Source organism: Oncorhynchus mykiss, chromosome 8, assembly GCF_057628025.1.
Source record: "Oncorhynchus mykiss isolate SJ-2025 chromosome 8, ASM5762802v1, whole genome shotgun sequence".
Taxonomy (NCBI): domain Eukaryota; kingdom Metazoa; phylum Chordata; class Actinopteri; order Salmoniformes; family Salmonidae; genus Oncorhynchus; species Oncorhynchus mykiss.
Genome location: NC_143029.1, coordinates 64,405,681 through 64,419,766, shown reverse-complemented (window position 1 = coordinate 64,419,766; position 14,086 = coordinate 64,405,681). Strand labels below are relative to the sequence as shown.

At 40.7% G+C, this 14,086-nt stretch overlaps 1 protein-coding gene across 9 annotated transcripts in view; it reads right to left on the bottom strand.

The window, feature by feature from the left end:
- LOC110530308 (astrotactin-1) overlaps positions 1–13,348 on the bottom strand; it is a 270,605-nt gene extending 257,257 nt beyond the window's left edge. For 4 of the 9 annotated variants that reach the window (XM_021613237.3, XM_036985940.2, XM_036985939.2 and 1 more), the window contains exon 1: positions 12,718–13,323. In XM_021613237.3, the coding sequence (XP_021468912.3) occupies positions 12,718–13,000 (283 nt within the window). In that variant the 5' untranslated portion in view covers positions 13,001–13,323. Of the gene's footprint in view, positions 1–12,717 lie in introns of all 9 variants that reach the window. The other 5 variants (XM_036985941.2, XM_090182267.1, XM_036985943.2 and 2 more) reach the window with 3 other exon arrangements.
- Positions 13,349–14,086: the final 738 nt, after the last annotated feature.

The window sequence follows — 14,086 nt, the reverse complement described above, 5'->3', positions numbered from 1 at the left end:
ACTCCAGGACCTTGAGATGCTTCTTACAGAGCCACTCCTTAGTTGCCCTGGCTGTGTGTTTCGGGTCGTTGTCATGCTGGAAGACCCCATCACGACCCATCTTCAATGCTCTTACTGAGGGAAGGAGGTTGTTGGCCAAGATCTCGCGATACATGGCCCCATCCATCCTCCCCTCAATACGGTGCAGTCGTCCTGTCCCCTTTGCAGAAAAGCATCCCCAAAGAATGATGTTTCCACCTCCATGCTTCATGGTTGGGATGGTGTTCTTGGGGTTGTACTCATCCTTCTTCTTCCTCCAAACACGGCAAGTGGAGTTTAGACCAAGAAGCTCTATTTTTGTCTCAACAGACCACATGACCTTCTCCCATTCCTCCTCTGGATCATCCAGATGGTCATTGGCAAACTTCAGACGGGCCTGGACATGCGCTGGCTTGAGCAGGGGGATCTTGCGTGCGCTGCAGGATTTTAATCCATGACGGCGTAGTGTGTTATTAATGGTTTTCTTTGAGACTGTGGTCCCAGCTCTCTTCAAGTCATTGACCAGGTCCTGCCGTGTAGTTCTGGGCTGATCCCTCACCTTCCTCATGATCACTGATGCCCCACGAGGTGAGATCTTGCATGGAGCCCCAGACCGAGGGTGATTGACCATCATCTTGAACTTCTTCCATTTTCTAATAATTGCGCCAACAGTTGTTGCCTTCTCACCATGCTGCTTGCCTATTGTCCTGTAGCCCATCCCAGCCTTGTGCAGGTCTACAATTTTATCCCTGATGTCCTTACACAGCTCTCTGGTCTTGGCCATTGAGGAGAGGTTGGAGTCTGTTTGATTAAGTGTGAGGACAGGTGTCTTTCATACAGGTAACGAGTTCAAACAGGTGCAGTTAATACAGGTAATAGAGTGGAGAACAGGAGGGCTTCTTAAAGAAAAACTGAAAGGTCTGTGAGAGCTGGAATTCTTACTGGTTGGTAGGTGATCAAATACTTATGTCATGCAATAAAATGCAAATTAATTACTTAAAAATCATACAATGTGATTTTCTGGATTTTTGTTATAGATTCCGTCTCTCATAGTTGAAGTGTACCTATGATAGAAATTACAGACCTCTACATGCTTTGTAAGTAGGGAAACCTGCAAAATCGGCAGTGTATCAAATACTTGTTCTCCCCAGTGTATGAGATATTTCTACAACTTTCATTGGAGTCCACCTGTGGTAAATTCAATTGATTGGACACGATTTGGAAAGGCGCACACCTGTTTATATAAGGTCCCACAGTTGGCAGGGAATGTCAGAGACAGGATTGTGTCGAGGCACAGATCTGGGGAAGGGTACCAAAACATTTCTGCAGCATTGACGGTCCCCAAGAACACAGTGGCCTCCAAAATTCTTAAATGGAAGAAGTTTGGAACCACCCAGACTCTTCCTAGAGCTGGCCGCCTGGCTAAACTGAGCAATCGGTGGAGAAGGGCATTGGTCAGGGAGGTGACCAAGAACCCGATGGTCACTCTGAAAGCACTCCAGAGTTCCTCTGTGGAGATGGGAGAACCTTCCAGAAGGATAACCATCTCAGGCAGCTTGGAGTTTGCCAAAAGGCACCTAAAGGACTCTCAGACCATTAGAAACAAAATTCTCTGGTCTGATAAAACCAAGATTGAACTCTTTGTCCTGAATGCCAAGAGTCACGTCTGGATGAAACCTGGCCCAATCCCTACGGTGAAGCATGGTGGGGGCAGGAACATGCTGGGGGGGATGTTTTTTAGCGGCAGGGACTGGGAGACAAGTCAGGACAGAGGGAAATATGAATAGAGCAAAGCAAAGAGAGATCTTTGATGAAAACCTGCTCCAGAGCACTCAGGACCTAAGACTGGGGCAAAGGTTTACCTTCCAACAGGACAACGACCCTAAACACACAGCCAAGACAACGCAGGAGTGGCTTCTGGACAAGTCTCTGAATCTCCTTAAGTGGCCCAGCCAGAGCCTGGACTTAAACCTTATCGAACATCTCTGAAAATAGCTGTGCAGCGACGCTCCCCGTCCAACCTGACAGAGCTTGTGAAGATCTGCAGACAAAAATGGGAGAAACTCCCCAAATACAGGTGTGCCAAGCTTGTCGCGTCATATCCAAGACAGCACAAGGCTGTAATTGCTTCTAAAGGTGCTTCAAAAAAATAATGAGTAAAGGGTCTGAATGCTTTTGTAAATGTGATATTTCCATTTTAGATTTTTGATAAATGTGCAAAAAGGTTAAAAAAAACTGTTTTTCTGGGGAATTGTGTGTCGATTGATGAGGAAAAAAATATATTTATTCAATTTTTAGAATAAGGCTCTAACGTAACAAATGTGGAAACAGTCAAGGGGTCTGAATGTTTTCCGAACGCACTGAAACATAGGCTGTGACTCCAATTCAATTGGCAGAGCAGACTCTTTGGTGTTTGTCCCAACGTTTTACCCTAGCAATGCATTATGAGTAATGAAACATGGAAATATATCCACAGGGTAAAGAACACACAGGATATCAAAGTAATATGCTTAGTATTTTCATTTAGAGCCATCACATAAACACCATGTTCATGTGATGGCTCTAACTACATTTAAATACTCTGCATATAACTTTGATATCCTGCGTGTGTTTTTCCCTGTAGATATATTTTTTACATTGACTCTTTTTGGAATTAGCACAGCAAACATCTACTTGGAACAATTTATTATAATCCTGGCTGCAAGGACTTGTGTTTGAAGTTATGAAATGCAGAAAAAATATCCTGGATAGTGTAATGGTGTCATACCTAATTTTTCATTAAATACTGTCTTTAGCAAACTAAGTGAGCATACTACTGTCATTGCTAGGCATGTGCAGCTTCCCCCTTTCAAGACGATTCTATACATATCTAGACACATGGCCTCCTTATGATACAGGAACGATATGTTTAGATGCACTTACACTGCACTAACATTTTCCATTCTAAATGAAAATCTGCTGCTGATGGAGTGGGCCTCTTTGAGCTGGATCTTTATGAGCTGACTTTTCTGTGTGTGTGTGTGTGTGTGTGTGTGTGTGTACATTATGTATGTCTATGGTGTATGTAGGCATCTGAGCTGAGCCATAAGGGTGACTGGGCATCTACTATCTCACTATCAGATTAGGGGGGTGTGAATGTATGTCATTTTTGCAGATTAAGTGTTTGAGCTAGTAATGTATTAATATTTACCTTAAGAAATGAACTACAGTATGACATAGCAGATGACTATATAGTGTAGCCGGTGTGAAATGGCTAGCTAGTTAGTGATGTGCGCTAGTAGCGTTTCAATCGGTGACGTTTCCTGTTTCCTTTGCTCTGCAAGGGCTGCAGCTTTTGTGGAGCGATAGGTAACGATGCTTCGCGTGAGACAGTTCATGTCGATGTGTTCAGAGAGTCCTTGGTTCAAGCCCAGAAACAATGTTACAATAGCACAACTTTGGAATTCACCCCCATCAACCAAAATCAAATGGTTTTCACCGCTTGGAAGTTTTTACATAATGAGCTTCTTAGCTCTTGGTGCTTCGGCCATGCAGTGCGGCTCGCAAAAGTGATTACTATCCTCTTTATGTAATTATAAACTTTACCCTGTATATCTAAAAATGACCAATACACTGATTGTTTAAAGCAAAAATACCAAAACTATTGCTGATGTTGAACCTGAACAATTGAAATAAAATCGAATGTAAGCCCCGATCAGCAGGTATAGCCAGATGAGTGTTGTCTCCAGTGGCTTAGCCTACTTTTATTCCAGTAAAATACAATTTTCAACAGCACATTTGATAACAACAACCTAGCAAATTACAATGTTTATCACTCAACTAATAACACCTAATTTTGCATAAGCCATTTTACAAGCATTTGAAGGCCGAAGGTGCTGCGTATATGTGCAAGATCAGGAATAGGCCTACCTCTCTTTGGTCAGCGTGTGAAGCTGGGCACAGTGCACAGTCTGACTAGGCTACTGTTATCGCCTGGGGTTGTTAGGCATGCAAAATGACTGTCAACACAGTAACATGTTTAGTTTGACACTGAAGGACAGGATGCATCAGTTGTCACAAAAGTGCTCCCGAGTGGCGCAGCGATCTAAGGCACTGCATCTTCAGTGCTTGAGGTGTCACTACAGACACCCTGGTTTGAATCCAGGCTGTATCACAACTGGAAGTGATTGGGAGTCCCATAGGGCAGCGCAAAATTGGCCCAGCATTGTCTGGGTTTGGCCAGTGTAGGCTGTCATTGTAAATAAGAATTTGTTCTTAACTGACTTGCCTAGTTAAATAAAAAAAGATGAGAGACATTTTTGGAAGGTAGAAAGAAAGTAATATGAGCAACAACAAAAAAAGTGAATTCATAATGTTTGAATACATTTTCTGACCGGTGTATGCTGCATTTGTCACGTCCTGACCTTAGTTCCTATTTTTATGTCTCTATTTTAGTTTGGTCAGGGCGTGAGTTGGGGTGGGCATTCTATATATTGGTTCTGTGTGTTATATTTCTAGGTGTTTGGCCTGGTATGGTTCCCAATGAGAGACAGCTGTCAATCATTGTCTCTGATTGAGAACCATACTTAGGCAGCCCGTTTTCCCACTATGGGTTGTGGGTAGTTGTTTTCCGTTTCAGTGTTTGCACCATACGGGACTGTTTTGGTTTTCATTTATTCTCTTGTTCTTTTGTATTTAGTGTTCAGTTAATTAAAGGAAATATTAATAAGTACCACGCTGCGCTTTGGTCTACTCCTTCTTCCTCAGACGAACATCACTACAGCATTTGGATCGATTTGAGGACCCACTAACTGATGCACTCATATCCAATGTGTATTGGTGAATCGTTACATCCCTAGTCATTACTACATGATACTAGGCAAATCACAAATACTCGCTACGCCAGTATGGCGGTATGTGATTGAAATCAGAGCAATGATCTAGCAGACATGCCTCGTTTTGAGTGGGATATGTTAGCGCTAACATTGTTGATACACGGCCCCTCCCACAGATTTGCTGCAATGTGACTTGCAGAGCAGACTCCATTAGTGATGTGATTTGGGTGTCGCACTCTTTTGGCCATGCATTCTGAACAGCCAATTTTTGTAATGTACATACTTTTTGTAATGTGTTTTGTAATGTATTTTGTACCCCAATGGCTTCACTTTACACTTAAAAGTATACACTATAAAGAGTAAAACAAAGTCTAGGGCGATTCCACAGTATTTTGGGTATCTCATTTTGTTCTGGCAATTCTCACATAGAAACTTAATTGGGAGGAAGTGTGTTTGAAATGCTTTATACATTTGTAACACAAATGTATCATGATAAAAGTGGCCATTCTAGGCCCTTTCTATACTTATACATACCTCTTGTAAGACCCTATGATCTGTAAACCATACATGATACAGACAATATCTCGCTGTCATTATGCTCCTAGTGTGTGCTCTAAAATATGGAATAGGTCTTGATTCTGAAATAAAAACATTCACATTTGTTTATTCAACATTCAAAAATAATTTTAAAAAAATACATTTTGGGATTTTGTTCATTTTAAGACATATTGTTTGGAACAATATACTCTACAAGTACATAACATTTCCAGAGTGGGCTAATTCTGACGGTGTGATACATTTTATGAGCACCACCAATACAGTGAATTGGAAAATGGATTCAAAAGGAACTCCCTCTGCTGGTGAATTGCTGAATGTCCTAAAAGGAGGACTGTGATTGGTTAATGACCCCTTCCGACCCCATGGAATTCGAATTAACACAATAAAAAAATCCCCATCCAAATCTGTTCCTTTAAGATAGAGACGTCTTTTTTTGCATGGGCTCCGTCTCAATCCATCGTATCCTCCGATATCGCCCTTCTGCATCTATGGTTAAAGGTGGCAGAGCTAGAGCGGTGTTTGTCAGACCATGAGACATCCTGAAAATCGGTCTTCTCATGAAAACAACGGTTTCACCTACAACATATTATTGAAAGATGAGACTCTCACGAACATGATGATGGTGTTCTCTGTTTTGCTCTAGGATGCCTACAAGCCTCACAATACCCGTCTTAAGGTCACCAGTACCAGTTGAAGAAAAAAAAGTACACTACGTTGCCAAAAGTATGTGGACATCTGCTCGTCGAATATCTCATTCCAAAATCATGGGCATTATTATGGAGTTGGTCCACCCTTTGCTGCTATAACAGCCTCCACTCTTCTGGGAAGGCTTTCCACTGGAACATTTCTGCAGGGACTTGCTTCCATTCAGCCACAAGCATTAGTGCACTGGGGCATTGTATTGATGAATTAGGAAAGGTCCTTCCCCAAACTGATGCCACAAAGTTGGAAGTACAGAATCATCTAGAATGTCATTGTATGCTGTAGCGTTAAGATTTCCCTTCATTGGAACAAAGCGGCCTAGCTTTAAGAATGAAAACAGCCCCACACCACTATTCCTCCTCCATCAGACTTTACAGTTGGCACTATGCATTCGGGCAGGTAGCGTTCTCCTGGCATCTGCCAATCCCAGATTTTTCAGCCGGACTGACAGATGGTGTAGCGTGATTCATCACTCCAGAGAACGCTTTTCCACTACTCCAAAGTCCAACGGTGACGAGCGTTACACAACTCCAGCCGAACACTAGGCATTGCGCATGTTGATCTTTGGCATGTGTGCAGTTCTTGTGCTGAAATAAATCCAGAGGCCGTTTGGAACTCGGTAGTGAGTGTTGAAACCAAGGACCTATTTGAAGGGTTGTCTACATACTTGGAGATAGTTTAGTGCCTAATATAAGGAGATGAATACAAGTACACATTTGTTTTTTAAATGGTTACCTGATCATTGTTTGGGACTGACTGTCTGTTGTTCCATGTAGGGAATCTGTTATTCAAAGTGTTTATTTTGGCTAATAGCAGTAACGCTAAATTCAATGTTTCATCCTCCCCAAAAAATCCCACATTCTTTTATACCGTAAGGGGTCTAAAAATTCTAAATCAAATAGTTAAATAATCCTTGGTATGACCATCTTAACTCTTTGACGCCCTTGGATGTGACCTATTTATTTTTTAATGCAATGTTGAGAGATTCAAAGAAGTGGCGACAGCATAACACAATCATTCAATCCGGAAAATGTTGGCTATATTAGTCCAAGCGCTGAGATTGAGTTAACACAAGTGGTCATATTTATCTAACTCTCGGCTGACAGAACCATAATATGAATTAGCTCATATAAAAATGACTAAATCAAATCAAATCACATTTTATTAGTCACATGTGCCGAAAACAACAGGTGTAGAGCCTACAGTGAAATGCTACTTACGAGCCCCTGAACAACAATGCAGTTTAAAAAAAAATAAGAATAAGAAATAAAAGTAAAAAGTAATTTAAGAGCAGCAGTAAAATAACAATAGTGAGACTATATACGGGGGGAACCGGTGCAGAGGCAATGTGCGAGGGCACCGGTTAGTTGAGGTAATATGTACATGTAGGTAGAGTTATTAAAGTTACTATGCATAGATGTTAACAACAGATAGTAGCAACAGTGTAAAGGGGTGGAAGCAATGCATATAGTCTGGAACCATTTTATTAGATGTTCAGGAGTCTTATGGCCCAGCGTCTTCTGGGTTAGGGTTTGGCCGGGTGGGCCGTGACTGTAAATAAGAATTTGTTCTTATCTGACATGCCTAGTTAAATAAAGGTTAAATAAAAAATTCCTCACATCACGTGTGAGCTCACCATTGATCAAAATAATTGAGTAAAGCACTTTCTAAAAATCTAAAGTAATCCGAAGCCGGGTAGTTTGTGTGCACCGCCATGTCTGTTCTATCAGGTCAACCAAAGACAAGAAGAGGAAACAAGATGACTTTGGTCTGTTTTCAGTACGCATGTTGAAGGGGGTGTGTTGTCTACCATCATTCACTTCCCTTCATTCACTTCCGGAGGATTTCTCGAAAGATGAGTGAACCATCCCTCATCTCATTTTGTTATAACATCTTTGGTCTGACATTTACGTGACACCCAGAACGCATCGTATAATGTCAACAAATATGGCTCCACACATAGCTGGCAAATAGCTTAGCATTAGCTTATCATAATCAGTATAACCTTCAAGAAATATTTTACACACATCATATGTGTCCCTTACAACCTATTCAATAATTTGAATTTATTTAACCAGGCAAATCAGTTAAGAACAAATTCTTATTTACAATGACAACCTACCGGGCAACAGTGGGTTAACTGCCTTGTTCAGGGGAGAACAACAGATTTTTTACTTTGTCGGCTTGGGGATTTGAGCCAACAAACCTCGGTTACCTTGGTTTCGGTTACTGGCCCAACACTCTAACCTCTAGGCTACCTGCTACCCCAGGAATTCATGATTTGTCACCAGTACTTGAAAACATGTGAATAAAACAGTAAATAAATTATGCTCCATACATACACTACCGGTCAAAAGTTATAAAACACCTACTCATTCAAGGGATTTTCTTTATTTGTACTATTTTCTACATTTTAGAATAATAGTGAAGACATCAAAAGTATGAAATAACACACATGGAATCATGTAGTAACCCAAAAAGTGTTTAAAAAAAGTGTTTTTTTAACAAATGAAAATATATTTTATGTTTGCGATTCTTCAAAGTAGCCACCCTTTGCCTTGATGACAGCTTTGCAAACTCTTGGCATTCTCTCAACCAGCTTCACCTGGAATGCTTTTCCAACAGTCTTGAAGGAGTTACCACATATGCTGAACACTTGTTGGCTGATTTTCCTTCACTCTGCAGTCTGGCTCATCCCAAATAATTTCAATTTGGTTGAGGTCGGGTGATTGTGGAGGCCAGGTCATCTGATGCAGCACTCCATTACTCCATTACATAGCCCTTACACAGCCTGGAAGTGTGTTGGGTCATTGTCCTGTTGAAAAACAAATTATAGTCCCACTAAGCCTAAACCAGATGGGATGGCGTATCGCTTCGGAATGCTGTGGTAGCCATGTTGGTTAAGTGTGCCTTGAATTCTAAATTAATCACAGACAGTGTCACTAGCAAAGCACCCCACACCATAACACCTCCTCCTCCATGCTTTACACTGGGAAATACAAATGCGGAAATCATCACAAAGACACAGCGGATGGAACCAAAAATCTCCTATTTAGACTCAAGACCAAAGGATACATTTCCGCAGGCCTAATGTCCATTGGTCATGTTTCTTGGCCCAAGCAAGTCTCATCTTCTTATTGGTGTCCTTTAGTAGTGATTTCTTTGCTGAAAAATCGACCATGAAGGCCTGATTCACAGTCTCCTCTGAACAGTTTATGTTGAGATGTCTGTTACTTGAACTCTGTGAAGCATTTATTTGGGCTGCGATTTCTGAGGCTGGTAACTCTAGTGAACTTATCCTCTGCAACAGAGGTAACTCTGTGTCTTCATTTCCTTTGGCGGTCCTCATGAGAACCAGTTTCATCATTGTGCTTGATGGTTTTTGCGACTGCACTTGAAGAAACTTTCAAAGTTCTTGAAATGTTCCATATTGACTGACCATGTCTTAAAGTAATGCTCTTCTGTATAACCCCCTACCTTGTCCCAACACAACTGATTGGCCCAAACGTCTTAAGAAGGAAAGAAATTCCACAAATTAACTTTTAGCAAGGCACACCTGTTAATTGAAATGCATTCCATGTGACTACCTCATGAAGCTGGTTGAGAGAATGCCAAGAGCGTTCAAAGCTGTAATCAAGGCAAAAAGGGTGGCTAATTTGAAGAATGTCAAATATAAAATATATTTTGATTGGTTTAACACTTTTTGGGTTTCTACATGATTCATGTGTTATTTCATAGTCTTGACATCTTCACTATTATTCTACAATTTAGAAAATAGTAAAAATAAAGAAAAACCATTGAATGAGTAGGTGTTCTAAAACTTTTGACCGGTAGTGTACATACGGTATGCTACAGAAGAAACTGTAACGTTCGTCATTGGGAGAAAGAGAGGAGGACCAAGGTGCAGCGTGGTAAGTATTCATATTCTCTTTTAATGAACACGAATACTCGAACAAAACAACAAAACACGAGAACGAAACGAAAACAGTCCTGAACGGTGAAATACAAACACAGAACAGAAAATAAACACCCACGAAACACAAGTGGGAAAAGGCTACCTAAGTATGATTCTCAATCAGAGACAAATAACGACACCTGCCTCTGATTGAGAACCATACCAGGCCAAACGCAAAGATAAAACATAGAAAACGGGAACATAGACAACCCACCCAACTCACGCCCTGACCATACTAAAACAAAGACATAACAAAGGAACTAAGGTCAGAACGTGACAGAAACGACAACAGGATATACAGAAAATAAGGCACTTACTTTGACTGTAACGCACACGTTCAAAGTTATTATTTGTAAGGAAAACAACAATGAAGGCAATGCGAGCACCAGCCAGAAAATGTGCCAGGCGGAAAAAGTTTGTGCTAGACTGCACAAACGTCTACATACTTGATCTGGGGAAACACTGAGGAGGTGCTTGGGCTCTCATCGAAGAGAGAAGTTTGTCCGGTTCAGCTAAGCCTCAAACATAAGTCGTCCGTAACAGTGAAAGTACTTCCATGTGAACACACCTTAATTCAAAATAATCTAAAATGGACAAGTTGAAATATAGCCTATAGATAAATAGCAGACAGCGTGTGTCTTCGTTGAGGGTAGCGTGGGCTATCTGTTGTGTAACAATCCCATTTTGGAACAGTGAGTGCATTCTGACATCATGTACATAATGATGGGGCAACCGTTAGAGATATTTATACAACGGGTGGGTCTAATCCTGAATGTTGATTGGTTGAAACTGCATTCCAGACGGTGTCTCGTCCACAAGTTACCACCGGCTAAATCTATGATGTTGAAATGCCTATTTACTCTGTTCCATTGGACAGCGCAATCCATGGTCTCATCAGCCCAGCCAGGCACTTCATAAACTTGATCTAACCCTAACCCTACAAAAAGCATCTTGACATTATCTCACATTTCTTTCAGACTAACAATTCGTTTTAAACAGCGGAGATATGTACAAACGTAACTTTTTTCTAAGTGCTATGTTTGTTGCATTATTCTAACCACTGGTTGATGTGTGTTGCTAAAATACAATAACATTTGTATGTGTTTTGCCGGAGACAAATCCAATTTCCCCTTGTTGGATTAATAAAGTTTATTAAATTCAAATCCACATGGGCTTGAAAGGTCTTATGTTATAGAAAAGTAATAGAAAAGCAATTGAATACAAGTGAGCAGCTACTGTAATCCCAGAAGAAGCACTAATACAGCAGTATGACAAATCATGCTACTCCTGCTAGCTGTAAGAATACAGTATACCAAAACAATGGCTGAATATAACTATTAGAATGATATCATATTGGCCTGTAACAATACAAGTCCTACATTGGTCCTACTCTGAAACGAGAGTAGGACCAATGCAGAGCTAATTTTGGAATGCTATGCATTCTAGCGGTAAACATAGACACTAAATCAATCCCTGGATATCACTATTAGAATGATATCAGACTGGCCTGTGACAACACTATATTGCTGAACTCCAAATGTTTGCCAAGACGACTCAAGTAAGTGCAGGCTGTGTGAAGTCATGACACCTCTGTCACCAGGATGATACTGCAATGGGAACCTGATAGGCCAAAAATACCTGTCACAACTTTACTACAGCTAGGCTACATCCCAAATGACACCCTATTCCCTATTTAGTGTACTATTTTTGACCAGGGCCCATAAAAGTAATACACTATACAGGGAATAGGGTGCCATTTAGGATGCATTCATAGACCCACATCACACTTCCTAGCTGCACAGATTGTTCTGCCATGTGAATAGACAATCCCATTCAAAGAGTCCTTTCTGTCAAATCAGCACCATGGACAGCGGCCAGAGTTATAAACAGAACACCACTCTCCCTGTTATTTCCCCTTCCCCATGAGAATGAAATAACCTTTTATAATAGTGGATTTAGGTACATTTCAAAACCATTGACTTACTTTGTGAACATGTGAAAATGAACATTACTTAAATGTATTGTTGTTTATATTATTGTTGGAGTGGGTATCAATATCAAGGCTATTCTAAAGAGTTGAGTCTACAATCTAGGCTAATCTATGAATTGTAAACATCACAGGTTGTAGTGATATAGCTCTACACCTGTTAACACTCCCAGCAAGTAAACACATATATCTATTCATCTCAGTGAGGTCATAGGATCTGCAAATAGCTTAAATATTTTGAACATGCATTCCTTTCCTTGAGTGAGTGGCTATTCCATCATCAATAGGTTCGCGGCCTGCACTTTCAGCTATCAATGCTAGTAATTGATAGCACATAACAAACCTGAAACTAGCAAAGTTGTTGTAAAATGTCAATTAAATTTTTGTATTACTAGTTATTATGCTCGTATTTGTTTGCTATGCATAGGTCTACAGTGCTGATTCGCATTTGAAATAGGCTTATTGTCGTCATGTTTACCTCGACATGTAGCTTACTAACTGTACACTGTGAAATGATGAGGAATTTTAGTTAGGCCTAGAGTGTATTGTATTGCATTAACTAATCTCACGTGTAATAGTGGACATGGCGGAAGCAGTCTCCTAATAACAATAATAAACAGTTATGAAGCATGGGCATTGCAAGTGAGGATTCTGAACGTTGAGAATGTATCATCCGAACTCACCTAGGACGAAAAAGGGTAGCTCGGTGTTTTCTAGATCGTCCACGACGACTATTTCCCCCGGAAAATCATTTCTGACGGAGAACAGAAGCTTGGGCTCGGAGGCCGACGGACTATGCATGATGCTCAGGTCGTTTTCTCTCAAAAACGGCAGCGCAGACACGGTGACGCTTTTCATTTTGCATTCCAAATCTTGGGAATGGTCCTCGTCGGTATTCAAACCTTGAATATTAGCAGATTTGAAGGCAAGAATCCATGCGAGCGAGAAAAGCAATCTCAGACCCATCCTAATGCTTGAAATCACCGCTGCTTCGTATCTCCCTCTCGTCTCTGTTCAAACCAGCTTCACTTCAATACCGCTGCATGCAGGAGGAAGAAGAGCAAGGGGGATGCGCTTGCAAAGCACACATTTCCGGATTGTTGCCTGCAGAAAATAAACGCCTCTTATTTCGCATAAATCCCCAAATGCTCTGTCACATGGTTAAAGATTATTTGTGATCATTTCAATGCAGTTTAGGAGTGAGATTGCGGGGAAGGAAAATAAGCGCAGCACTACTGACCCCAATATTGGAATTGTCCACATCAAGCCATTGGTAATTCTGCTTAACTGTCAGTGAGCCCACTAGACTAGTGCAATATGGGATCATGTTAATTGCGCGCCAAAACGTTTATAGGGGTTTATTATAGGCTTCAGTTACAGCATGTATTTATTTAGTCGTCTTTTGTATTTGTATTTGTTGACTACAGTGTAAATATATTTATTCATGAAAAAATATTACACTTTGAATAAGTAGGCATACACGTGTATGCTTAGGCTACAGCAGTATTTGTCTAAAAACATATGAAAGACAAATCTGCATATCCTAAAAGTTAAACGCATCATATGAAAATCCCCAAACGAGATCAGACAGTCACCATCTGCCTCCACATATTGTGAGGATTTGCAATGGTCCAAACAAACTGTTAGTATTCATCTGAAAACATCAGCCCTATGTTTTATTACAGCATCTGCCTTGTCAATAAACCCAGAGGTAACTCCAATATGCGAGGTCACCTAAATTGAAAATAGTAAATTATGGATTATCCTACCTTGCTATCATTGAAACATGAAAAGTAAACAATCAATGAATATCAGGAGGACTGGATGGAATAAACACTGCATAACTCAAACTATCACAGACCCCATGCATATATTAATGCGGTGGTTGCAAGAAACTTGCAAGAGAGTGGAGTCATCAATATTCATAAAGAATAAAGTTTGCATGGGGTTTTGCACAGCCTCTAGTCTGATAACCATGGGAGCAGAAAGAAAGAGAACATCTGAGTGGCAAGTGGCAGGTGCAGAGAGGGAGGGAGGGCACAAAGTCTGGTT